The 26,457-nt window shown below is 38.6% G+C and overlaps 1 protein-coding gene across 1 annotated transcript in view; it reads right to left on the reverse strand.

The window, feature by feature from the left end:
* THSD7A (thrombospondin type 1 domain containing 7A) overlaps nt 1–26,457 on the reverse strand; it is a 327,266-nt gene that overhangs the window by 17,911 nt on the left and 282,898 nt on the right. Inside the window, exons 24-29 of the mRNA XM_074574765.1 lie at nt 16,284–16,462; nt 11,815–11,948; nt 9,787–9,940; nt 8,825–8,966; nt 8,230–8,345; nt 2,591–2,708 (exon numbers count right to left, since the gene is read on the reverse strand). Of these exons, the coding sequence (XP_074430866.1) occupies nt 2,591–2,708; nt 8,230–8,345; nt 8,825–8,966; nt 9,787–9,940; nt 11,815–11,948; nt 16,284–16,462 (843 nt within the window). The remainder of the gene's footprint in view (nt 1–2,590; nt 2,709–8,229; nt 8,346–8,824; nt 8,967–9,786; nt 9,941–11,814; nt 11,949–16,283; nt 16,463–26,457) is intronic.

Below are 26,457 nucleotides of genomic sequence, written 5' to 3' on the forward strand. Positions count from 1 at the left end.
GAAGCCACAAGGGAGCAGCAGAACTGTATCAGTCTCCCAGACAGCTGTGTTCACTGCAGCTAGCTAGAAAGACATTTGCCAAGTGGAGCCTCATCATTCTTGGATTTGCAGCTGCTCCAACTGAGATGTCACAGGAGGAAAAAAAAAGGTTTTCTTGAAAAGTACTGGAGAAAAAAACCCAAAGAACAACAACGAGCCAAATCCTTACATACAGAATTCTTCCTCCACTTTATGGGTATTTGGATGGGCACACACGAGTGATTCAGCTTTGTAGTCACTGGGTTTCTTAGATGGTTATTACTTATTGAAAAACAGCAGTTACTTCCAACTTCATAACTAATAGGAAAATTACAGCTTTGAGACTTACATGTGAGGTTGCCATAATCCGTTAAAAACACTGAAAATTTGAAAGCTATTTCAGCTACATTACCATTTAAAATAATGTTTCTCATTTCTACAAATAAATTCTATACTTGGAAAGCACAGGGATTTCAGAGAGTGATCTACCTTCATATTTTGAAAAAATATGGCAACCCTAATTCTCATTCAGAAAAATATCAGGTCAATTGTTCAGGTCTTGTATAGAAACAGAACCATGTAAAGGAAAATCGGTCAACATATTTAAGCCTTCAACAGAGCTGTTAGTTCAATCCTCACTCTATAAGGGTTATTTTGAACATAGAAGTGTATCATAGAACCATAGAGAATCATAGAATCACAGGGTTGGAAGGGACCTCTGGAGATCATCTAGTCCAACCCTCCTGCCAGAGCAGGGTCACCGAGAGCAGGTTGCACAGGAACGCGTCCAGGCAGGTTTTGAATGTCTCCAGAGATGGAGACTCCACCACCTCTCTGGGCAGCCTGTGCCAGTGCTCTGCCACCCTCAAAGTAAGGAAGTTCCTCCTCATGTTCAGGTGGGACTTCCTATGCTCAAGTGTGTGCCCGTTACCTCTTGTCCTGTCCCCGGGCACCACTGAAAAGAGCCTGGTCCCATCCTCCTGACACCCACCCTTTAAGTATTTATAAGTGTTGATAAGGTCCCCCCTCACCCATCTTTTTTCCAGACTGAAGAGACCCAAATCCCTCAGTCTTTCTTCATGAGAGAGGTGTTCCAGTCCCCTAATCATCTTGGTAGCCCTTTGCTGCACCCTCTCCAGCAGCTCCCTGTCCTTCTTGAACCAGGAAGCCCAAAACTGGACACAGTACTCCAGGTGCGGCCTCACCAAGGCAGAGTAGAGGGGGAGGATGACCTCCCTCGACCTGCTGGCCACACTCTTCTTGATGCATCCCAGGATGCCATTGGCCTTCTTGGACACAAGGGCACATTGCTGTCTCATGGTCATCCTGTTGTCCACCAGGACTCCCAGGTCTCTTTGCATCGAGCTGCTCTCCAGCGGGTCAGCCCCCAACCTGTACTGGTGCATGGGGTTATTCCTCCCCAGGTGCAGCACCCTACACTTGCCCTTGTTGAATTTCATAAGGTTCCTCTTTGCCCAGATCTCCAACATGTCCAGGTCTCTCTGTATGGCAGCACAGCCTTCCGGTGTGTCAGCCACCCCCCCCAGCTTTGTGTAGATTATTTGAATGTAGAAATCATGCTTTGGGAGGCAATGTCAAGAATGGAAACATTATTACATTATTAGATACAGCAGTATCAAATTATTAACTGTTATCATTAAAAAATCCGTAGGTCTGTCTGTTGGGGTCCTGAGGTGGCCAGAGCTTTCAGATGTTTTTGCCTAGACTTTTCCTTTCAGTGTACTTCCCAGGGAACACAAAAAGATGCAATATCCTTTTACTCTGAGCCCAGCAGTTGAAACTGAATTTGATACACTGGTAGCCATCCGATATCTGTAGTGACATATTCCAGACCAGATTAAAGAACAAAGAGGCAGGGTAGAACGGCTTCTATCCTTCTTTATCAGTAGTCTGTACACTTTAGTTGCCTGGCACGATGCTGCTTTCAGGTTCTTATTCTGAGATGTATCAGTACAAATAAACAACAAGAGTTGCCCCATAACTAGAATGTGCTTTGATATCCATTCTCTGACATAGATTTGATTCTAAAAAACTTAGATAGTTGTTTGCAGCATTTTGGAAAACACCCATGAATGTGTACACAGTGAAAGTAACTTGTGCCCCTGTCCTTGTTCTGTTTTTAAAAATATGGAATTCTGTGGTGAGTAAATTTGTCAGTTTTAATCACTGTGCTCTTCTACAAGTTTAGTTGTTCCAGACTTACCACTAATGAAACTTAAAAGGAAACCCCTCCCTCCTTTTCCTCCCCCCACCCGCTGAAAAACAAATATTCACATCAAAGTTTTTTTTTCTCAATATGTCATTCTCCATGTCTCACTTTCTTCCCGAGACAGAAACTATTCTGGGCTAAACTCTCCTTATCTTCAGTGAGTACAGTCTCACTGAAGCATATTATTTCCACGAATAAGGCTGATTTAGATCTCCAACACTCTTCCTAGCTAGCTAGATTTACTAGTTCTGTGAAAAGAGATATTGCTTTTCTTAAAGAAAAGAAAAAAAGGAAAAAAAAAAAAAGCTCAGTCTTTAAAATAAGCCAAAGGTATATACTGACCTGTAAGGCCACATGTTTGAGAGCACTCAGACCAGGGGGACCAGTCAGAGAGCTGGCAGTTCACAGGACATTCCACCACACAGGACATATTCATTTGCCATGTCTTCTCCAAACCAAGCTAAAAGGAAATATTCAATGGTCAGCACTTAACACTCAGTCTGTGTCATCTGTGCAGGGTATGCATTTGGACACAGTGAGTCTGAGACAACTAAAGCTTTAAGCCAGCATGAAGTCATTACTAAATAAAAAGTAAAGCAATCAGAACATTTAAAAATAAAAAAGTAAATGTTGCAGGTGCTGGAAGAGTATGAAAGTAGATGCCACAGAAAATAGCCAGACTCACATGTTTTCCCAAAAAATACATTCTGTACTGAGCTTTTCTCTGGGCAGGACGCCAACACTAATACTAACAAATGATGGAACCCCCATAGGGAAGGAAGAGTTTTATGGCCACGCTTGGAGACAGCACATTTGGTCTGATCCTGTAAAGCCATTTCTATGTTCTTATAAACTGCCATGGTCCAGATTTTCACCATCCAAGGAAGAAAAGAGATATTGTCACTAACACACGTGAAAATACATGATGCAAGATTGAATACAACTGATGGCATAAATATTAGCATGACAATAATAATCCCTGCAGCCTGCATGGATTCAGAATGAGTTAAAAGGATAGATCAATTATAGGGTGTACGATATAAAACATGAAAGAAAATCAATCTGCCAATATGAACAGATCTGCAGCTTCCCAGCATAAAAGACTGCCCTCTTCATTGGCCCTCACCATTGGACCTTGATCATCATTGAGGCCTTTCAGAATCCCAGGAGGTTGTGGATATCTTTAAGTAGATAAAATGCCCACATAGTTTAAAAAAAAAAAGAAGCAAACCAGACATTTCAAAACCTATTAATTTTAACGACTGGAAAGGTTAATGACATAAAACCAGCAGTTAAGACTTTAAAAAGGAAATAATACCACTATTTTCTATTAAATGCAAGCACAGAGCAATAATTAGGCACAACATTAACATGTCCTCCATAAATAAACTAACACAAGCACTGGAAATGTCTCACCCTGATAGACTCACCAAGTCTTAAATTTGCATTTGCAGTACCATTTATTGAGACAAATCATAAAATCATAGAATCGTAGAATTGTTAGGGTTGGAAGGGACCTTAAAGATCATCTAGTTCCAACCTCCCTGCCATGGGCAGAGACACCTCCCACTAGATCAGGTTGCTCAGAGCCCTGTCCAGCCTGGCCTTAAAAACTTCCAGGGCTGGGGCTTCCACCACCTCTCTGGGCAACCTGTTCCAGTGTCTCACCACCCTCATTGTGAAGAACTTCTTCCTAATGTCCAGTCTGAATCGTCCCATCTCTAGTTTTAATCCGTTCCCTCTAGTCCTACCATTACCCGACATCCTAAAAAGTCCCTCTCCAGCTTTCTTGTAGGCCCCCTTAAGGCACTGGTAGGCCACTATAAGGTCTTCTCGGAGCCTTCTTTTCTCCAGACTGAACAACCCCAACTCTCTCAGTCTGTCCTCATAGGAGAGGTGCTCCAGCCCTCTGGTCATCCTCATGGCCCTTCTCTGGACACATGCCAGCATGTCCATCTTTCTTGTAGTAGGGGCTCCAGAATTGGATGCAGTACTCCAGGTGGGGTCTCACGAGAGTGGAATAGAGGGGGAGAATCACCTCCCTCGACCTGCTGGCCATGCTTCTCCTGATGCAGCCCAGGATACAATTGGCCTTCTGGGCTGCTAGTGCACACTGATGGCTCATGTTGAGCCCCTCATCTACCAGCACCCCCAAGTCTTTTTCTTTAGGGCTGCTCTCAAGCCAGTCACTGCCCAGCCTATATTGGTGCTTGGGATTGCCCCGACCCAGATGGAGAACCTTGCACCTGGGTCAAATGAGGTTTTTGACCTCTGTTCTGTTTTATACATCAAAGAATGAGTTTTTGCCTTTTCTCTGTTGTACAGTATAACCTCGATTATCCAGCTATCGCACACAGGCAACACCTGAAACCTTTGGATAATCTGGAATTTAGATAATTAGGACACTACAGAACCATCTTTGAAGTCTATATGTGGGTCAAATCTTCTGAGCAAAGGCTTTAATGCCTGCTGAATTGATTTCTGCCAATTATAGAAACACGACTGCTCTCTTTCAAGACTGGCCTTCTCAGCTCGACTTTGGCAGCTAGAGAAGGTAAAGCCCAAGAGAGATATTGAAGGTGAAGAGGAGAAAGCTGAAGGCCAGATTACCCACAGTGATCTGCCATTTGCATGTCTTAGATACTGAAATGCTGCTGAAATAGACTTGGGGAACAGTTGGCAGGCTGCAATTTGATATTAATCACATGTCCTTTTCTCATCCGTCTCCTTCCTTCAATTGATGAACCACAATTCACCTTGAAGAGCTTAGAAAACATTTGGAAAAGTGTTCAGTAGCTCCCTTACCTGAAAGAACCTCTGCTCTGGAGGAGTTGTGGTTTCTGATTCAAGAATGGCAAGCACTGGAGGAGTTGCACTGGAAGCTACCGCTGAGCGTCCTCTACTCCTGGTTGCACACACCAGGGGCAGCAGGCGGCCAGACCAGCATGCTCTATAAACCCTGGGATCCACAAGAATTATCTCTATTTGTTTATAGGAATGTTTGGCACCACAGATTAACGTCTGCTGGAGGTTAATCATGTAATCTGACAAGCAGACTATTTGCCAATAAAGCAGAAAAATTTGCTTTCTAATGCAAACAAAACTGCTGGTTTCTAGGCTTTTCTGATCTTTAATTGAAGGTAAATAAATACGTCCATAAATATGAATATGACCAGGACCAGCTTGCTTTAGGTGATTTGATTTTCAAATACACAAGGAAAAGACAAGCCAAGTTCTTGTGATGTGCTAATTTTGTAGAGTTAGAGACCAAGTAATCCAGTATTACTGTGCCTTGAGAGTTTGAAGGGAACTAAGTTAACATAACGAGGACTTGGAAATAAGCTCTAGAAATTGATTTATCCTGGCAGTAATCAGGATGACTGGCTAGCTTCTTTAGCTGATTGACTGAAACAAGCACAAGATCATATGGACACATTAGGAAAGAACATGGGGGCTTGGAAGAAATGTTAGCATTTAACTAGGCTGATGCTCATACATGGAGATGGTGACAGTCAAAAGGCAGCGTGAAGGGTGTTTTTATATATGGCTTTTATTAGTTTCTTGAAACATGTATTATATATAGGAAGTCAGACATTGCAACTAGACATCTTTTCTTAGGAATCAGGGTAGGTTTAACTATTCTGATCTCTCCTCTTTGTATCTACACAAAAATTAAACAGAACTTTTTCTTTATTCATACATCTAGTATAAAGTTTTATGATGGCCCAGGGGAAATTCCATTAGCTAAGTCACTACAAAAATATTTCATCTTTGTCTTATAAACTTTTCTAACCACATGCACTCTATTTTGAATTTCACTTAATTTTTCTGCACTGCCCTTATGATGCAAAAACACAGCAAAAAACCCACCCTGAAGGATCATCTGTGATTAGATTAGTAAGTGCATAGTGTGTATTCACCTTTTGATAATTTCTTGAATACTATCCTTGCATGACCTGGAAGGTCACAGAGTTGGCTTTCACATCTTTAGAGTGAAGGGTCTGGTAAGATCTGAACAGCTTGGTTTTCTTGTTAATCAGGTTAACAGCTTTTACTCCTCACAGTTATTGGATCAGCCTTTGACCTTGTTGTACCACTGCTTACACATCCATAATTCAAGAAATGGCCTTAACAGTATGACTGGGGAGTGGATCAGGGCTTTCTACAGGAAGATTTATCTCTGTATGGTCTCGCAAATCAAAAGAGCAAATAAGACTGTATCACAGTGGTTGCTGATAAAGCCAAGACCCCACTGCAGTGATGTCTGTTGGCCAGTCATTCATTTACAGCGAGTTGCTTTTGAGATATTATCTTGTTGCCCTAATTATTTCTCTGAGTAATAAACTTTCATTTCTTAAATGCAGGAAAACTCCACAGGTTTACTGTCATGAGATCTCATTGTAAAATGTAGTATTTTGTTCTAAATGTTGCTGAAAATCTTTGGTTAACAACAGGAACAATTTCTTGGCTTTATGGTAAGATAAATATATTTCCCCCTGAAATCTAATAAAGCATCTATTTTTCTATTGAAATATTCATGTGGATGGACATTTTATATCATGTCTTGGTATGAATTAATCAATATTGCAGTCTCTTACAAATAACCCGAGTCAATTATTATTTTTTTTTTTACTTTTAACGCATTAAAACACTAACAGACTGCATTAAAACATTCCTCTAGTCACATCAGAGAAACTTGCTGGTAGGTAGACAGATCCTGACTTTTTTTCTGAGACATAAATGGTCAAATTATTAGATTTGGTTATAAACATAAGAGGGGTGAAGGAGGAACTTGGGACAAAAGTCATGTGCCAGCTTTGGCTGAAACTTCCTACCTTTGCTAAGAGCTTATGGATTCAGGAATGCAAGATGTTGGAGGGGGTCGGAGAAGCCTAAGTAGGTCTGATGCATCATTACTAAACTATAGTCACAGAATCACAGAATGGTAGGGGTTGGAAGGGACTTCTGGAGATCATCTAGTCCAACCCCCCTGCCAAAGCAGGGTCACCTAGAGGAGGTTGCACAGGAACACATCCAGGCGGGTTTTGTCCAGGGTATACGATGGTTTCCTGACTCCCTCCAGCTCTGATGAGACTGTTCTCTATGAGCACATCCTGAAGAGCAGCTACCAGCCAGGAAGGTCCAACAGAAAAGGTGTTGGTACCAAAGCTGCTATGGAGGCCACTCCACCTTAGTCTCCCGTTGCAAGTGGTTTTGTTTCTGATCTGGTGGGGCAATGGCAGCTGAAACAAGTTCAGTTACTTTCCATGAGAAATGCATGCAGGGTTGCCCTTAATGCAACGCTTGTTTTGTCTTCCCATTTTCCTTCACATTCCTGTCTCCATGCAATTGAAAACATTAAGACCAACACACCAAATGCCAGAAAACCATTGCTTTCAAATTTGAAGTTAGTTTGAACATTTGCAAAACAGCACTTTCAAAATTTAAGGGCTCACGCCTGCTGATTAGTTCTCCATATATACTTCTATTTAATATTTCATTCATGCTGCACATTTTTTCACACTATCTTGGGCATCTTTTGCATTGCACAGCTGGGTACAAGAAGTTAGCATTCAGCCCAGCTGCAGAATGGCACATGAGAAACATTTTCCCACACATTGAGTAAATGATTGATACTGGCAGCTGTCCAAGGCTCCATGCAGGAATTGTATCAAATTAGAATGATGATTAGTGTTGTGATTAAGATTTATTACCTTTATTCTACTTTATTAATTATTGTTTCTAAGCCATTTCCTTCAGGACATAATAATTAGCATACATTCACAGTGGCACTTAAAAGTAACCAAAGGAAATTGTATAAGAATCACTGTTGATGGCACAGGTTATTTCAGAGGTACTTAACAATCCATGAATAATGTTGCGAAATATCTGGCGAAGATGATTTACGTGCCGTATAGCTCAGTTGGCTCAGCATTAATTAGCACTGTTAGAAGGGAGCTTACTCACAGGTACCCACTCACCTCTTCACAGTACTTCAGGTCAACCGATTTGCCATCGCTGCGAACACAATCGAGCATCCGTGTTTTGATACCATTACCACAGACAGCCTTCTCGCTGAGCTGACATGTGCTCCAGTCTGGAAACAAGGAAATCGTTAGCGTAGCAGATATTCTAGATAAAACTCATAATGATCCAATCTCCCACCTAATGCTAATTCTGATGGCCTAAAATAATCTTCACAAGCAACTTTTACACATGCAAAGGCTCATAGAACCCAGTTGCTACTCATTTTTGGAAACAACCACTGTTCCTGCAAATAGTCAGTGCCATGATGCCATCCTGAAAAGTTCATATTAGGTCTCATCTGCATGGATCTTGAGCAAATCACAAAATGATCATAGAAATACATTTCCTGGAGTTGTACCATGCATGCTACACCCCGGTTGCAAAGTCTCCAATGATATTTTATCTGGATCAAATAGTCTGAACCAGTTTTCAGTACAAGCTCTTCAGCTCCCTCCAGATAAGAACAGAAAGCTGAAAAATCTGTCCTGTTAGGTGAATGGAATTAAGCCGTCGTCCCAAGCTGTCACTGGGTCATAGCATCACAAATACCTGTCACATTGTAGTCATAGTGGTAGCAGTTTTTGTTCAACGTGCAGATTTCTGTTTCAGTGGCAGCAGGACAAGACTTTCCATCATCGGGTTGCCTCAGGGATTCAGCTGACCTTTCACGGACACTACTTCCGTTGCATGGCTTGAAAGGGAGATTGGAAACAGCTTTGATATTTCAGCATCCTGATGCCTTTTCATGCAACATTATAACACCCTTTCAAGTAACCTCTTCACAGACACAAACGTAAAATAGCAGGCTCACACTGTTGCTTGTGAGAAACCATTTCCATGCTATTTCAAAGAGAATTTAGTCTGTTGTTCGACCTTGGTACCACTGAAGATGAAATATCCTCTAACTTAGTGAAACCCTGGTACTTTCCTAACTAGTTCACATTTCAGCACTAGCACTTTGAAACCATTTTGCTCATAAACTGGATATCCAGATGCTCTCTTTCCAAATGCCACACTGCAGTGCACCAGAGCCCAAATACTCAGAGGTCCTGAGATTTTTTTTTGTCTTTGGTTTGGTGTTTTTTGACATTTCTTTTTGAAATTGCTGGCAGGAAGGGGAGAGGAGACCCAAAATTATCTTTCTATGCTCAGTCTTGATCTACATACTTTGCTCTTTACAAGATAGTGACATTTTAGTGCAGTGACTGCACTGGTATGGAAAGGCTCACAGCTAGGCTCAAAGATGGACTCACAAACCACTGCTGAAGCTATTTCACCACACAGAAGCCACCCCACCCCGAAGAATGATCATTGGTGACTGTATTTTGTGTTTTCAAACAATTTCACTCAATGGATAATACCGGCACTCTTTATTTGCAACCAACTATCAACGACCCTAAAGGTGACCGTAAATATAGATATTTACATGTGTAATCGCTGCTCAGCATCTTTGCACAATATGTCATATATACATTTATCCTGAAATGATAAACATTCACTATACTTCTTACCAAAGAACATCGAGACCACGACCCCCATTCAGACATAACACAGTCCTCAGGACACGGTAACGTGCATTTTCTAGCACCAAGTGGCATCTCTTCAGGATCACATAGATAATCCTCAACAGTGTCAGAAGGACCATCCACAGTGTTTAACATGCACCTGGAAAAAACAACTGCACATAAACTGCATTTGCCGTGGATTTTGTACAGTAACCATGTTCCACAGTATTCTGAAGCATTTTAACGTTTTGGCAGCAAATAACAATCATGAAGTAATTGAAGTAACAAAACTAAGTATTGATCTATGAATATCCAAGAAAAGCTGAAGAGCCAAAAATAATCCTCACTTTTACAGATGACAGCCATATAATGAAATGCACAGAATTTAGACATTCCCTATCAGTGATTTGCTAAGAGTTTCTGGGCAGGTAATTTATTTGACATTAGCTTACGAGTAAGCCAGAATCATGTGAACCAGCCATCATGTAGAGGTATTTTGTGCATGCTTCAACTGATAATTTTAAATGTAGAAATATTAGAACTTTTAAAATTTTATATTCTTAGTATTAATCTCTAATTTACACAGATGTTTTTAAATTATCATTATATGAAATTAGCAGCTGGAGGCCCAGTTAAGATGAGAAATTAATATGCTCAGTTTTGCAGAGCTGAAGGTGACAGTCTTTGTTCCACAATGTTTCCACTGCTGTGGATTCTGCTCCTAATTTATCCTTTCCACCTGTCAACAGAAGACCAACTAGTACATGACTAGGATCATTCAAATTAAGAGTCCTGAGTTTGTTTTCCAGAATTGCAAGAGAAAAACTCATATCAATATGAAGCCTTTCACACTCATGGAAATATTCTGAGTGTCTTTCATTTGACTACATTGTTTTCTCACAAATATCTTATGTTACCAGGCTAAACTAACTTTGGAAACATTCTTTTTTCTGTGGTAAACATAAGAGATACAGCATGAGCATGTATTTGCTTTGTGGAATTAGTACTCTGTGTGATAACAAATGAAAGATGTTTTTAGTTGGAAAGGGCTGAAATCACTTTCTTTGATGGTAGTGTTAAAGTTTATTTTTCAGCATAAACACTGATTACTTCTTATTTTTCATATTAGAATTTTTAAGAGAACTCTTACAGCATTATGTTTAGATGCTACTGTGTGAGAACAATTGTGCATAGTCTTTCTAACTTTGATGAAGCAAAGAATAATACTGTGACCTTCTTGAAGTCAACGGTTACACTGAAGAAACAGTGCTATTGTGAACACAACTTTGTAAATGTTTCTGTTTCTAAGTAATTGTGTCAGGGAAAAGAGAACTTTTAGCCTTTCACTGCACACAATTCCCATTTTGGTCCTTCAAACTGAATTCATATTATGCTTTATTATTCAAATTTATAATCTCAAATTGTGTGTTGTTTTGCAGTAAGCAAACAAAAAATTTAAACCAGAACCCCCTCAAAAAACCCAGCCAACCCCAAGCCCCCCATGCTGTGTACCACATCATGTGAGGCTGATTTTAATTAACCTGTGATTAGAGCTCTAGGATGATGAACATGCCTACAAGGTGCTTAGATCAGGTTCAATAAACAACAGACTATTTCTGGACTCTTCTATTTCAAGTCATTCACTTTTGACACTTTTTTCTGTAATAAGTATAACTATTATTCCCAAAGGTATATGTACTTAGAAGGGCTTTTTAAAAATCGTAGTTTCATATAGAAAGAGGATCATTTTACCTTTCAGAAAAGTGCTAAAATCATATGTTGCAGTGTTTGAAGTAGTATAAGAAATACAACATACATTAGTTTATAAACTAGGAATTAAGATCTATATCCATAACCAATAGACAGAGTCATATTGCACTCACTGAAGCTATTCTGATTGACATCAGCCAGGGTTCTGATCCAGTATACTATGGCTGGACTTACCGCTATTCTTTACACAAAATTACATCAAATTAAACACAGCCACGACTGAAAGTGAAGGTTCTGTAAAGTGAAGGAGCAATAGTGTTTTACCTGACTTTCCTCGTTTGAACACCTTCTCCACAGTTCTCTCTTAAGTCCACATTGGTCACCTTGCAGACGCTCCAGGGCTCGGTAACCCATATATACTGGCTGCAGTCACTGTGGCAGGGAACTACCTCATATACCTGGAATCCACAGCAGGCACCAGTTTTGTTGCACGTAAGTAAGATAAACATGCAACAGTGATCACGCAAAAAAAGGTTATTGCTTTTTTTTGGTAAGAATAACAAATATGAATGACGATTTGGAGGCTGTAGTAATAATACAGATAAAATATTTGATAGAAAACTATAGAAATAACAAAAAGTCAGAAGCTAAGACATCTAATGACAGATTCCCTGGTTCTCTCTGCCACTAAGCCCACACTATGCCATTTCCACCAATAACATCAACACAACTAGCATAAAATCTGCAACTGGGCTAGCTCACGAGTATACATTTCAGAAAAATGCTGCTAAAACTCTGCTAAAACTTTACTTCTACCCTTTACATCTCTCCTCAACCACTCTGTCCCACTGTTACTAGTTGTGGGGTTTTTGTATTTCTAAAGAGAGGTGAGCTCAAGGCAAATTATACCTATATATACCAGTTTATTTTATTTTCATTGTGAATACTTAAAATCACTCTAATATAAACTTTAGTATTATGTTTAGATTTGAATGCATATTTGAAATAATGTCTTTTATAGTACCTTATACAACGTTCCATATATGTTTTCAAACATACATTACAAAAAAAGGACAGACAACGTAAACATCGGAGCACAATCAGGAAGCACATGTTACGGTTATATCTCTATTTTATAAAATCTTACCTGAGCCTGAAGAAAGTATTTTCATGAATCAAAAGGAAAAACCAAAGACAAAAAGAAAGAATGATTAGCGTGAAGCATAGTTATTTAAATAGCGTTCATTTAGCTTTTATTACAAACAATATTCTATGACTTCTGCCAAGCAAAAGATATTGAATATTTCCTCTTGCATCTCACTTGCTGTCACGAGGCATTTTTACAAGAATTTTGCCCTTGGAAGAAAAGAAAAGTTTATAAATCACAACTAGTGGGAAGACACTAGCTAGTAAATTAGGTAGTCTCTTTCTCAGTCTCTAACACATGATAAAACTGTTTTCCCTTTTTTCCTATAATGAGCATCAACTCTTCACACAGTAGGGAATCCAGTTTCCCTAAGACAAGAGAAAATCCTCAGTGTTTTTGTAGAGGATACTGGACTTCTCTGTTAATTGAAATTGTTCTGACAGCATTAAGTGCAATAGGTTCAGGGGAATAAGAGGAACTGGCAGTTCTCACCCTTCCAAAGCTCCTAAGTCCTTCACTGAGTATCTTAATTATGCATAGGTTACTTAAAGCCCATTGCCTCAAAATTATCTTATACCAGCTAACTTCACATATCATTCTGGGTATCAAGTCAGCAGACGTAATATTTCTAGACAATCTAAGACATTGTCTTATACAAGTCCTTGATTTCATTCAGCAACACTGCTTGGGTAGAAAAAGAGGGCTAATTGTTTGATATTTTATCAGTTAATCTGCAACAAATTACTATCAGTCACAAAAAAAAAAAATTATTACTTGAACAATGAATGAGTACAGAGCCTGATATATCAGTAGAGAGTCTGATATATCAGTAGAGAGTCACTACGCAGCTGATCAGCCCATGCAAAAGAAGACCAGCATAGCCAGCGTATTTGGGCCTTCTTTGAAGTACAGAAGCATTAACTCAGGTGTAAAGATGGGTGGTGTAAATGCACGTTAAGGAAGGTACTGGACCCAGTGCACAATTCGTAGCCATGTGAGAAGTAGCACTTTGTTTATTCTTGTCCAGGATTTCCAAAATGAGAATAGGGAAGCCTTAATTTATGGAAATGTCTCTATATGTCTCACCCTGGCTGGCATAAGAAGAAATACATAAGCCCTGAATACTCAACAGCCTTTCCAGTAACATAAACATTTCTTGCCAGAAAGCCAAAGGAGAACTCTGTATTATGTTGCATGTGTTAAGTGGTGTTCTCCTGTCCCTACTGGCATTTTTGTAGCTATAACTGCAGGCCATGGCAGTTGGGTGGTGTAAGGATTGCATACCCATCTGCTGGATAAGGGGGCAAATAATGCCTGGAGCCAATGAAGAGAGGGATCTCCTTATCTTCTCTAACAGTCTCAGATTAGGCTCTTCCTTTGGAATACTCTGAAGGCCATTGACATAATTTTATAATAGACCTGACACTATTATTATTGTAATTATGAAGACTTTTAGCCTAGTGAAGTGAGTACTGAACAAGCTTCATTCAGTTGGAGTGTGGTTTGGGAGTCTCCCTGGCACGCGTGGTCCATGAGGAAAGACGCTCAATGGGACATCTGGCCTTCACTGTGTTCCGTCCTCCTCCAAAATACAGTCATACATGTCAGCACTGAGAGACATTGGGCAACTTAGTCTTAAAACTTGACAGATGTCTTAAAACTTGACAGATGTCTTAAGCACTTCCTTTCAATGTTTCACTAGCCTTACCATTAGAAAGTTTCCCCAAGGCTTAACCCAAATCTGCTTGCATCAGTCTAAGCCTACTGCTTTTTATCCTATCCACGATGGACATGGCAAAGGGATTATTTCCTCCTTCTTTACAACAGCCTTTTATGTACATGCTAGCAGACTGCCAGCATCCACCCTTTCATCTTCTCTTCCATGGGCTGCGCATCGCAGTCTTTCCTCAGAGTTCATAATTCCTAGATCTCATCTTACAGCATAGCCCCTCTGTACATCACCTTTCACATGCTTATTGGCATCAAAGACCCAGTCTAACCATTACGCTTTATATGTATGCAAATAAGCATGTTACATATATAAGTATTTAATACATAAATAAAACAAATTACATTTAACAATTGAAATAAATATTCTGAAGAGTCAGTAGTTTTCAAGCTGAATGAATGGTGTATCACATTTAGATTAAATAATTAACTCAAAATTAGAATGCAGGTGTATTCCCTGCATGTTTCTGAATTGACAGTGAATGTATTTAAAATTGAAAGACACAGCCTCCATATTCTTCGACGCTCCTATCTTACCTGTAGAGCTCCTTTCTCATGAAAGTACTAGATTTATATTTTATTTTTACAATAATTACATTTTGAATCATCTATTATTATTTGGCAAGTACCATGGTAACATTGCAACAAATCAAATTCGGTTCAAACAACCAGTAGAGGGCAATAGTGTTGCATGTAAGCGGCTAACAGACCTCCAGCAAAACCACCTTTGATGCAGAAAAATACGAGCCTATTATGTACTACATGAATATTAAAGAAGGAAAAAGACTTCTGTATAGACTCTAATTTGCTCCTATTGAAACACATTCCTCCTCATTTAAAGCATCTTTACTTGCTGACCCAAATCCAGCAACCCTCATTCTAGTCTGTATTTTGTTACAGTAGATCACAAACTTAGTTTATTAGCTGCAGTTTAACACTTATTATTTTCTAAATTAGAACTAATTACATTCCCTAAAGTAGAAAATTAGATCAACAAGCCATTTCACTCGGTGCTAGCAAAATGTCAATAGGATAATATTAAGTACATGCATTTTTATTCAAATGTAAATTGACAGCACATTTTTTTTCAATCTTTGAATATTTACAAAGACGACCATGTGGCTGTTTAACATGCCTCTGCAGACTAAATGAAATTCAACAGTAATATGAATATAAATCAATTCTGAAGAGCATAAGTTAATTGACATAGAAGGTTTTTCTTTCTAAAACTCTCCAAGCAAACAGGAGCAAACAAGCTCCGGGGGTTTGACTTGGACTAGTGCTGAACTTGATCCTAAAGACTAAATGTTCATTAGTGGTCAAAGAAGTCCCAGTGTGCTTTTGGATCACATTTTCTGGCTTAGTTACACTACAAGAGGATTCAGACTGTGCAGCCAGACTGAAAAATCAAGTGCGGTTAGTGAGACCACTGGGAAATCGACTTCAGAAGCACATTCCGGATTGGAACTGCAGTGCCAGGGCAAGTGTACCTGAAGGTCAAGCTTCAGCTTGACTAAACCCACTAAGGGACACTGAGATGACATTGTGTGACTGTTTGAGAAGTTTTAATTTGCTTTCTGATCTCAGATGGTCGGGGAACAACACTAAGAATCTTACCAGTTTAAAACATTTAGCCTGTTATAAGAGAAGATCTTCAGAAACATGGTCTTCACAATGTGCATGGTAGAATGTTTTATTTCTGCGGTTCAGATAATGTGCTAAGTTCTTGCAGATGAAGAATTAATGAAGGCAGATCCTATGCTGACTGAGGAAATCTAAGCCGTCACATATTCTTCCTTCTACCTGCATCTGCCCCTTATGTTCTATAGTTTTTCTACATGAACAAACAATACAGCTGAAAGGGTTATCTGAGGTATCGAAAAAGCTATATCAAAAATGTAAATTTAAATCAAATTACCTGATTGACGTGATCTAGCTTTGGACAAGGTCTTCCACCATTGTAGGGTTTTTCACGGAGCCATTTAGACCGAACTTTTACCCCACTCCCACAGGATTTACTACAACGAGACCAGTTGGACCACTCACTGAGCTTGCAGTCTGAGGGACATGGAATAATACAGGCTTCCTCAATATAACCTGTGGGAATGGAAAAGAAAGTGAAATCTCTTCAGCATGTCACACTGCCACTTCTCCCTGAAGCCCTCATCTACTTCATTTAGATTGTCCAAAGTTTGACTTGACAGGACTGTGTGAATAGAGAGATTTCTTCATCATTAGGGCTAAATTAAATTCTGCAGAAAATTGACACATATAGCTGGAGACTGTGTTAGAGGAGCAGCTGAGCATCCTCACTGCTATCTGATTATGGATTCACACTCACCAGATTTCAGCATTCAAACTTTCTGACAGCTACAGTGTAATTGACACTAACCCATCTCTTGGTTGCATCATTCTTACACTGTGAAAACAATGGGGTTTTTTTAAGGAAAAAGGGTTTAATTAAAAGCTGCTCCATAATCATATCGAGTAATTGAATTGCAGTTATACTCAAAAATCCAACTGAATCAAAAGATATGCATCTTACCAGCCTGGAGCAAGGGAACTTAACACCTTGTGACCTTTCTAAGGCTAGAAAGAGAGAGTGGCCTGCCACGTTAATGATCTGTCGATTAACAACCATCTGCCCCCAGTAGCACACTGAATAATTGCACTGAATGGAAAAGCAGATGTTTGGTTTGGATAAGTCATCGGTCCTGAGAGGTTGGAAAGGGGTATGACAAGGTCTGCTGGGAGTAACATAAGGCCTCAATTCACTGAATAAGTGAAAATGTCTTTCTTTCAAAAGCAACATATGCCCTAGCTCTACAGTATGTGTCATTTACGCCAATATTTACGGCAGAAGCTATAAAACCTCAAATAAAAAGCTGGCCTTTACTGCAATTTTACTACAACTATACCCTAAACCTATATGAACTCTCCTCTCCCCTTTCCTGTGTCAGATCAGCAGCGCAATTACTGTTGGCAATTGTTCACTTTAAAGAAACCTCGGTGTATTTAAAAGTGAGTTAAAATATTTGATGAACACAGTTGCAAAATTAACACATACTTGGGTAAGATCATTCTCAAATGCTTGGCACAGTTTGCTAGGCATTGTTTCAAATGTTTCTCACATATCTTAAATTTTTTTTAGTTTAAAAACAATCACTGCCATTTTCTTTAGAGCTGATGCTAGCAGCTTTATGTTTTTAACCTATACTCATAAGTAAAGCTATTCTGTCTCTTCTAAAAGCAACCAATACCAAAGAATCACAAGTTGTGTAAAGAATAAAATTACTTAAAGATTTCAATTCTATATACTTATTTCTAGTTGCTTCCACTAATTTGTTTTAGATATAAAGAACAGAAAGGTGTTTTTTCTAAACATACAGTAACATTCAGAATATTTTATGGTCAAATTTAGGTGATGTTTTTACCCTATATAGCTTTCCTCTGGAAGTGTTAAATAGTTAAATAAATATACAGAGCACATCCTGAATTTGAGCACCATGGAACTTCTGTTGACCAAATGTGTGTTCCTTAAAATGGCTAGAATGTTATTATCTTGAATTATAAGCATGTTTATTAAATATCTGTCCCCATTTGATTGGTCAGCTCGGTAATATTGTATGAAAGGTACACTGTGTTAGACAAAATATATTTTTGAAGATCATATCACTGCGTATCAGAGGTGGTGACATAGATTGCCCTGCAGTAGTAAATGCTAAATTGATTACATTTCACCTTACCTGACATCTCTGAGGGAGCCTTAGAAATCAGATGCACCCGAGCTCAGAGCCCCATCCTACACTGAACTTTGATTGCATAAATATCAAACTCTGTCTTCACCAGAAATGAGTTTTTAACAAGCCTTCTTAGGTGCTATAGAAAACCATATACTCATACAATCAAGAAACTACTGAATGAAAATGGACAATAACAAAAACATTAAAAGAAACAATTCCCTCCAAGCAATAAAATTAAAGAAGTGTTTACTGATATTTATTGTCTGATAGAAGTAAGTGAAAATTTTACTGCTCTTTATGATTTATTTTTTTTTAGATTCTGAAATGCTGCCTTTACTTTCAAAATAACTTCTAAGTAATATTTTTCTGTAGAAACCTTTCTACTATAATAAAATTATGCCATTTAGCTTTTGTTGAATTTCTGCCACTGTGATTAATGTCTGGAAGAAACCAATTTAAGTTGCTTTAAATATATTGTACATTCTTAAGTTGGTAACTTTAAATGGTACAGGCTGCTTCAGGAAGACTTTATTTTAAGGACTGCCATAAACCTCTGAGCTATTTTAAATTTGTCTTAATTAATCTCAAAAGGATCTTCCCTTTGGCCCAGTCACAGAAAAAGATCTCCAGGATGTCACGATATTTTGGGACTTGGATAACTATAGCACGGGAATACTTCATAGCCAACCAAAAGGAATCTGTGTGGAACATACTAAACTAAAATGATTGACAAATTAGAAACTATTTTGATTTATTTCCCTTCTGCCCATCCAAACGAGAACAATGGAGACATATTTTTTTTGAGATAATGAAAATGTTAGCCAAAAAGTTAAGAAGCTTTTCAGAATCTTGCAAACGGACATGGCATGAAATAGATTATTATATAAGCAGGTGACATTTTAATTACACTCATCTGTAGTTCAAGTGATTCCATAAAATATCAAATGAAACCATACCACTACAGCAACATTTTTTCTCACACTGTCTACGAAATATCTACATTAAAGTTAGTCACTAAAACTCCTTTAGCATAGAATGCAATAAAGCCAGAACAGTATCATATTACAGGTATAGTGTCTTAGTAAGAGTTATAACGTGGAAAATTACAAACTTGTTTGTTAACATATTTGGAAAGGATGCAGTGGACCAGCTGACATTTCCCACCTACTTTATAATGAAAAAAATACTGAACTGCAATTTTATATTGGGTCCTTAATCCTACAAGCTTCTGCTCACCATATAGCTCTTTCCTATGCCACCCCTGGGTTATCTGGCCTATGATCCCCTCCTCTCCCTCCTTCCTATTTCCTCAGAAAAGCTGGCATCAAGACCCAAACTCCACATGTGAAAAGTAACCAGTGGAAGAAGAATGGAAGAAAACACACGAAGAAGAGAACAAGAATGGAGTCAATCGCTGAAGGCATGAAAAGAAGCTCTACAAGGTAGGAAGGTTTGGGGCCACTGGAAATGTGGACCATTTTTGGAGAGCAGAGAGAAAAACAGTTATTATTATGCAAAAAACATAAAAAACTCCCAAGCACTGTTAACACTAAGAACACTGGATAAAAAATAGGTCAAGGACATGAACAGAACAAAGGGATCCAGAAAGGAGTTTCACAGCTTCCAAGCCTTCTCCAAACAGAAGGAAAAGAAAACAAATAAGTGAAGTTACTTTTCATGGCGAAGAGTCAAAAGTCAGAACAACAGAGGAGACACAAGACAAAAGAGATGCTGAGGAGAATAGAAAGGGTAAGAAAGGACAGGGGGAGGGAAGAAAAAAAAATGGCTCAGAACATAGAGTCAAGAGAATTGTAAAGACATACTGTGTAGGGATAGAAAACAAAGAAAGAGGAGAAAAGAAATAAACAGCCTGCCAAAAGTAATATCTTGGTGTAGCACCATCAGAATGTGATGCCCTCAAAGAGCCTACTCTGATATATCTTAACCAGACAGCGAAATATAATGAAGAATGTGCCCACAAATAAAAAGGGAAGCATTAAAAAGACTGCAGTCTCTGATTTTAATTCTATAGGTAATTTGTGTGTAGAATGAGAATGACCCTGTTATATCTGACATTAAAAAGTGTTTGGCATCTTCATCCCTTGGCATCTGCTTTTCCTCTCAGGCACCTCACTACTTCTCTCGACAGACTATTGAACATTTAGCTGTGCCACTGGACTCCCTTAGAACCCAGGCAGAAGCAGACTTCAAGATGCTTGCAAATATTTCTGTAGCCAAGAAAGAAGACTGAATTGAAAAAAAATATAAATTACTTGTTCAAATGACTTGTTCCACTCCACTTACTACCCATCTAATGGTACTTTTCAGAAAAAGCTTCTCTGAAGCATGTCATCACCTCAGATGCCTTTCTGTGTGTATGATGTCAACGTAGCTTTTAGAGTGATTAAGGATGATGATCTCCAGAAGTTCATAGGAATCGCCCCTCCACTCAAATCCAAGAAAGTAGGTTTTCAGGAACTTTGAAAAGCTTATAATCTTTTTTTTTCTTTTTTTTTCCTTTTTTTTTGTTATTTTTGTTAAATTTCAGGTGCTTGTATTTGTAAACTTTGTTCATGCTGTAAAAATTTTAGCAAGTGAGAAGAGAGCGAATTGTGATATAGAAACATTACTTAGAAAACAAAGAAGCACAGAAACCAGACATACGACATGCAAATAGGACTGGTGATGCAGATACATAGTTTCTGACATATAAAGGACATGAATGAGCCATTTTTCACTTTTCAGTCTTGTTTCCACTCTGATCTAATCATCCTTGCAAGGGTGCCCCTTGTGTTAGACAGTGTAAAATCTTATTAAAGAAACAGTCCTCTAACTGGAGGTGTTAGGTGGTGTGGAGGTGGGTGTCTGTATGGCGGAATATCACACAATTATATCACACAGACAAGTTATGGAATATAATTGCAGCAAATGGAATGCTAGAGCCTTGAGGTTTACAGAACAAGAAAGAAATTACCAAGGTAGAAATACGATAGATGCAGAGAGAAGGAAAGAACGAGAGCAGAGAAATGACTATGAAGAAGAGCTGAGGAAAGGAGTGTGACGGTTGGGGAGGGACAGTGAAATAGAAGACCAACACTGTAAAGGCTGAAAATACGTTCTCTGGACATCAGCAGTTCTTGTTTTGTCTGCTCTTCATCCTCCTGACTAAAGTCTTTCACTGCATGCTTCCTGCAGCTCTCCTCCCTAAAACATCTAAGGGTTGGAGAGGTGAGATCTTGGGATACTGTGGTACACAGCATTGGCCCTGCATGGTCCAGAAGGGTACTGGAAAGAGACGCCCGTCTTTTAAGGCCTATTCCTTTTCCCAGTGTAGTAGTTCTTCAATTATTTCAGCACCTATCAGCTGAACTTCACAAGGCTGTGAAATGGGCAGTTGTCTGCTATGAGCAAGAACATGGTTATTCTATCATTAAAGATTTATTACTGAACCACAATTTAACAAATGGCTCTGAACCACTAGGAGTAGGGACTGAACTCATTATTAAAAGGGAAAGGTTTACTGTCCCATTGCTAATTGGCTATAAAATCTGGACTCCTAGAACAAAGTCATTAACAGATGTGATGGATAATTTATAATGGAGGACTTTAATGGACTTCACACTTTGTCTAATGACAAAGCAGGTTAAGGATATAAGATTTTTCCCCACAAACTGCACCAGCAATGTGTAAGAACAGACTGACTACTTGAGTTGAAGGGTGCAGACATAATGAACGTCTTAGAAAGTGTTTACATGAGTTCTTTTGTCCTTAGGACTGACAGTTATGCTCCTGCTTTCATGACTAAAATGTCATGCTAAGTTTCCAAGAAAAAAATCGCAATGTCAGAACAGTTTATGTTCTATAACACAGATTTTTTAATTATTTTTTTTTCAAGGAAATACAAAGTTTTTGGATCTCATCTTCTAGAGCAAAGAAAAATACAGTTACTTGCATTTCACTTGTAACAGAATGTATGTATTTCTTGAGACTATTAGTATTTCTGCTTAGCCTTGGAAACATAGATTAAACTCCATGAGATTTTTTTCTTTTTTTTTTTTTTCAGGACTACCCTTCAAAGCCTCAAAATCTGAGAGCAATTGTTAATGCTTAACTGTCTTCTGCATCAGCAGTTCTGTCTCGGATGAACTGACTACAGGTCTTTGGGTTGATGTATGACTGCTCCATGACTGATGTCCTGTTGACAGGGCAGACACGGTGGCACCATAATGCAGAGAACTAAGCTAGTATTTCTGGTTCAGGGTGATAGGTAGCACATTCCTTGAGAACACACAAGAGGACACATATGACACCTTGTATATATTAAAAAAAAGTATTAGAAAAGATACAAGCTACGAAACAGCAAAGTAGCCTAATAACAATTTGAGAACCTAAACACACTACCATGCTAGATTAGAATCTCTTATGAAATATATTTATTTTAGAATAAACATGTGGCAGAAAGTCTCAATTAAATTTTAACACTTTGCTATTTTTTGTTGGTAAATTTGCATTGCTTCAGGTTAGAATACTGAAAGTGAAAAAAAAATTTAAAAATGTTAATACAAGTGGATGCAGCAAGTTCTAACTGACATCTTGGACTCTGTAGACTCTGTTAAAACATATGAGATTTTTACTATCGAAAACATAAGGAATTAAACACAAAATTCCTTGATTCATATTGCTACTCCTAGCAGCTGTTGTAAAAGTATCCACTGATACGCAGATATTCCTCTCTAATCCCCCACATAAGCCTTGTAGCCATGGAGAGCTTTGTGGAGTCAGCACAAATCAATGCATCTCATTTAATTAATGCTAAAGGGGGAAATAATCTCACACTAATAAGGCAGCAGACAAACTATCCTGGACTGGTTGAATGTGCCTAAGGTCTTAACAGTAAACTGACATGAATTAAGAAGGGTAATACGACCTATATAAAAATGCTGCATCTGTCTGCCATGCTACTGTGTTTGCCTTCACTACACACGCACAAACACAAGCACCGCTTAGCTTATGTGGGTCATGATTCACAACTGATATATAATGGAGGAAAACTAAATATTGAAGAGTAAACAGTGTATTTCATAAGCGTGACAGTGGCCTGCTTTTGATTTTTTTGTGATGAAAATTCCAAGGTACAGTTTAAAGAGAGACTTTCTTTCAATTTTGTTCACAAATACGCTGAAACAGATTGGCGGCAGGCATATGTCATTATCCACAGAGCTCTAAGTATACTAGTGATGACAGGGGTAAAGCTATGAAAAACAACTGCTGCTTTTCTGATGGGAAAAAAAAAAACAAACAAACCTCTCACACTTGACTATCAACCGAACCATACATTTTTGTATTTCTCCAGTATAATTTCCTATGTAGTAATGAAACAAAGCAGGAACCAAAAAAGGGGCAATTTATGTGACTTCCATTAAGGAAATCAGGTAAAAACAGCTCAGTTCCCACTCCTAGCTGACATTACAGCATCTGCTGATAACTGTCAGCTGTTAGCTCCTGCCCACACTCCGCAGAACTGGAATGGCTGAAACATACCAGCGGCAGAATATTTCAAATGGCTGCTGAATGGAGCTAACTCTTTCATCACTACATTTAGCTCAAATTTGAAACAAAATCTTTTGAAAAGAAAAACCAAAATATTAGGCACATCTAACACTGAAAAAAAAAACACCCAGATAAAAAAGAAACTAAGAAAAAAATCACCGCGTCCCTCCGCAGCTGAAGTTTGAGAAATCTTTTGAAGTACCTGTTAAGCTACACAAAGCTAAGGACCCTCTCAAAACGACTCTGCCCTCTGCTTATCCAGTGTTCTCATCTAGCAGTAACAACAGATTCACTTAAACTTATTTTGCCTTTTCTTTTTTTCAGACCTATGATCACTCCTGTCTTTCTGAGAAACTTGTTCATACTGGGGACTTTATCCCTGCACCCAAAATTTCAAAGATTATTGCAGATTAATAGACCCATCTTCTTATGGGTCCATGAATTTAGGTGCCTGCCTTGTGTTGCATCATTCCTTTAGCTCCATGGTGCCTAGGAAACTGTTAGTTAACTATTCTCAAATCTTTTGAAAAACAGATGTATCAAGTAGTAAAAAGAGCTCTGAAGTATTTATTCTTCTGCGTCTGTTTACCTTTTCTTTCCTGAGTAAGTCAACAGAATCGTGATTATAAACACACAGCATTTAGCAAAACAAACAGCTTATGAATTTTTTGGCACTGTGGAGCAGGTCTGTCTTCTCATTCCTCCCACGCAAAACAGCATGACTTGCAACACTGACCTGCTCATAGCCTCATAAATTTACACAGCAGTATTTATACAAAACTTCTGACAGTCTCACAATTTGAGTTTCATGTGGCGTTTTAGTATATCACACAGCATATCCCATGATATATTAATAACATCAGTGTGGGTGTAGTTTGTCCTGCTTGTCAGATTTAGAGGATGTTGTCACAGGTGAAGAAGTACAGCTATCCTCATTTCCCACTTCACGATTTCATAGTGTCAGAAGACAACAAAAGTGCAAGTAAAATTTCGACACCGCACAGGAAACATCTTCCCTTAAGTAATGGTCTTGATTTCTCTCCTAGTCCAAGCTACTTCACCTAATCATACCCCATAAAACCTGCAATTACATACTGTACTACTTGGAAAAGAAATATCAGACTCACAGGAACTAAAACAGATTTTTGAATAAAGGAGATAACATAGCAGACACACATGACTCTTCCTCTTTGGATCAGTTACAAAATTAGCGAAAAATCCAATGCTATCATTTCTGTAGGGAAATAAGCAACTCTGATAGAATTTAAAAAAATAACCCAAGCAGGCTTGAATTATGAGTCCTGTCAAGTTTAGCTTGAAAAACTAAAAGCAGATTGATGGGAAGCTATGAGGCACTTCTATTTGCTAGCAGGTGGGGTACCTATTGTGATACCACAGAAGTCCCTTGTTGATTTGGCATAATATAGCTTTTATGCTTGTTCTTAAAGACAAAAACAAACAGCACACTGAAATCCAGAGATGATGCCAAACTGAAGAACTGTCATACACCAAGGGCATGAAAATAACAAGAAAAACATCATAAATACTGGTAAGATATAAAATAAGATTTAACTGGCAAAACAGCAGCTTATACGTGTTGAGAAAAATAAAACAAATCATCAGAACGTAATCCATGAATACAAAGCAGATATTCAGAAAAGGCAGCAAATATATACTGAAATTAGATTGAAACATCTACATCATCTATTCTAGCCCCCTTGTATCTGCAAAACTGTGCTAAACCTGGAGAAATGCTGAAGGCAGACAATAAATTAGGTAAGCCTTAGAAATATTCTGTACTATGTGCGTGTACAACACTCACCAGTAATAGATTTTTGTTCCAGAAGAGCTACTGGAAAGGAAACCATAATTTTAGTGACGTATTCCTTAGCATCAGTTTAATTCCTTACCACCAAAGTCAGTTTAGATACCTCATTCCTTGTACACCTGAAATTCCTGTCAAACAATTTTAGGAAGTGCTAGGAATGCAGGGTTAGTTCAACCGCACTTCCAAGCTTCATCGGCCCATGCACTGCACCATGGACCAAGATAAAGGCACTCTCCCTCAAATGGAACTGATGAGAAAACACACAGAATCAGAGCCAGACACCTTAATAAACAGATCTAGAGAGAAAGAATTCAAAACAAAACTCCAAAACCCCAAAGGATTCAGGCTTCCCACCCTATAGTAAATACAGTAATGACTAACAAACATTTACAGTTTACAAAGGAAGCTAAAAGAGACTCATCTCCAGTGAGAAAAGTGGGACAGAACTGTAGAAAGAAAAAACAAAACAAAGCAAAGCTATGTTGTGTTTTGGGAAGGTTGCCTGCTAGTGTTAATAGCATGTAAACAGTCATCCTGGGCATAGTAGGCATAATAACAATACACTGTTAGTAGCTTTTCCACTGGATTATTATTCGTTGTGGTCACTCTGAGTGTACGTGACATTCACTGATAAAATCCATAAGATTTGAAATTGCTATCATGAAGGGCTACAGGGTAAACAAAGATGGTTGAGAATATCCTTTTCCCCCCATTTTTAATTCCTCTTTTATATGTCTCTGATTCTTACAATGGAAGCTTCTCCCCTCCCTCGTGGCTGTTGACACAAAACCTGACAGTCGCCATTCTTCAAGTCAACAAAAACTGACTGGCAGTAGGCCATCAGACTCTCTAGTTTCCCCTGCACTTAAGTTCTTTTATTATTTTCCACTTTTGAAAGGTCACTCCGGACCTAATGCTGAAAGAATACTAATTCCTAACATAGTGTCACGTATAGTTAAAGTTTTAAAAAA

The sequence above is a fragment of the Larus michahellis genome, chromosome 2 (assembly GCF_964199755.1).
Source record: "Larus michahellis chromosome 2, bLarMic1.1, whole genome shotgun sequence".
In the NCBI taxonomy this organism is placed as follows: domain Eukaryota; kingdom Metazoa; phylum Chordata; class Aves; order Charadriiformes; family Laridae; genus Larus; species Larus michahellis.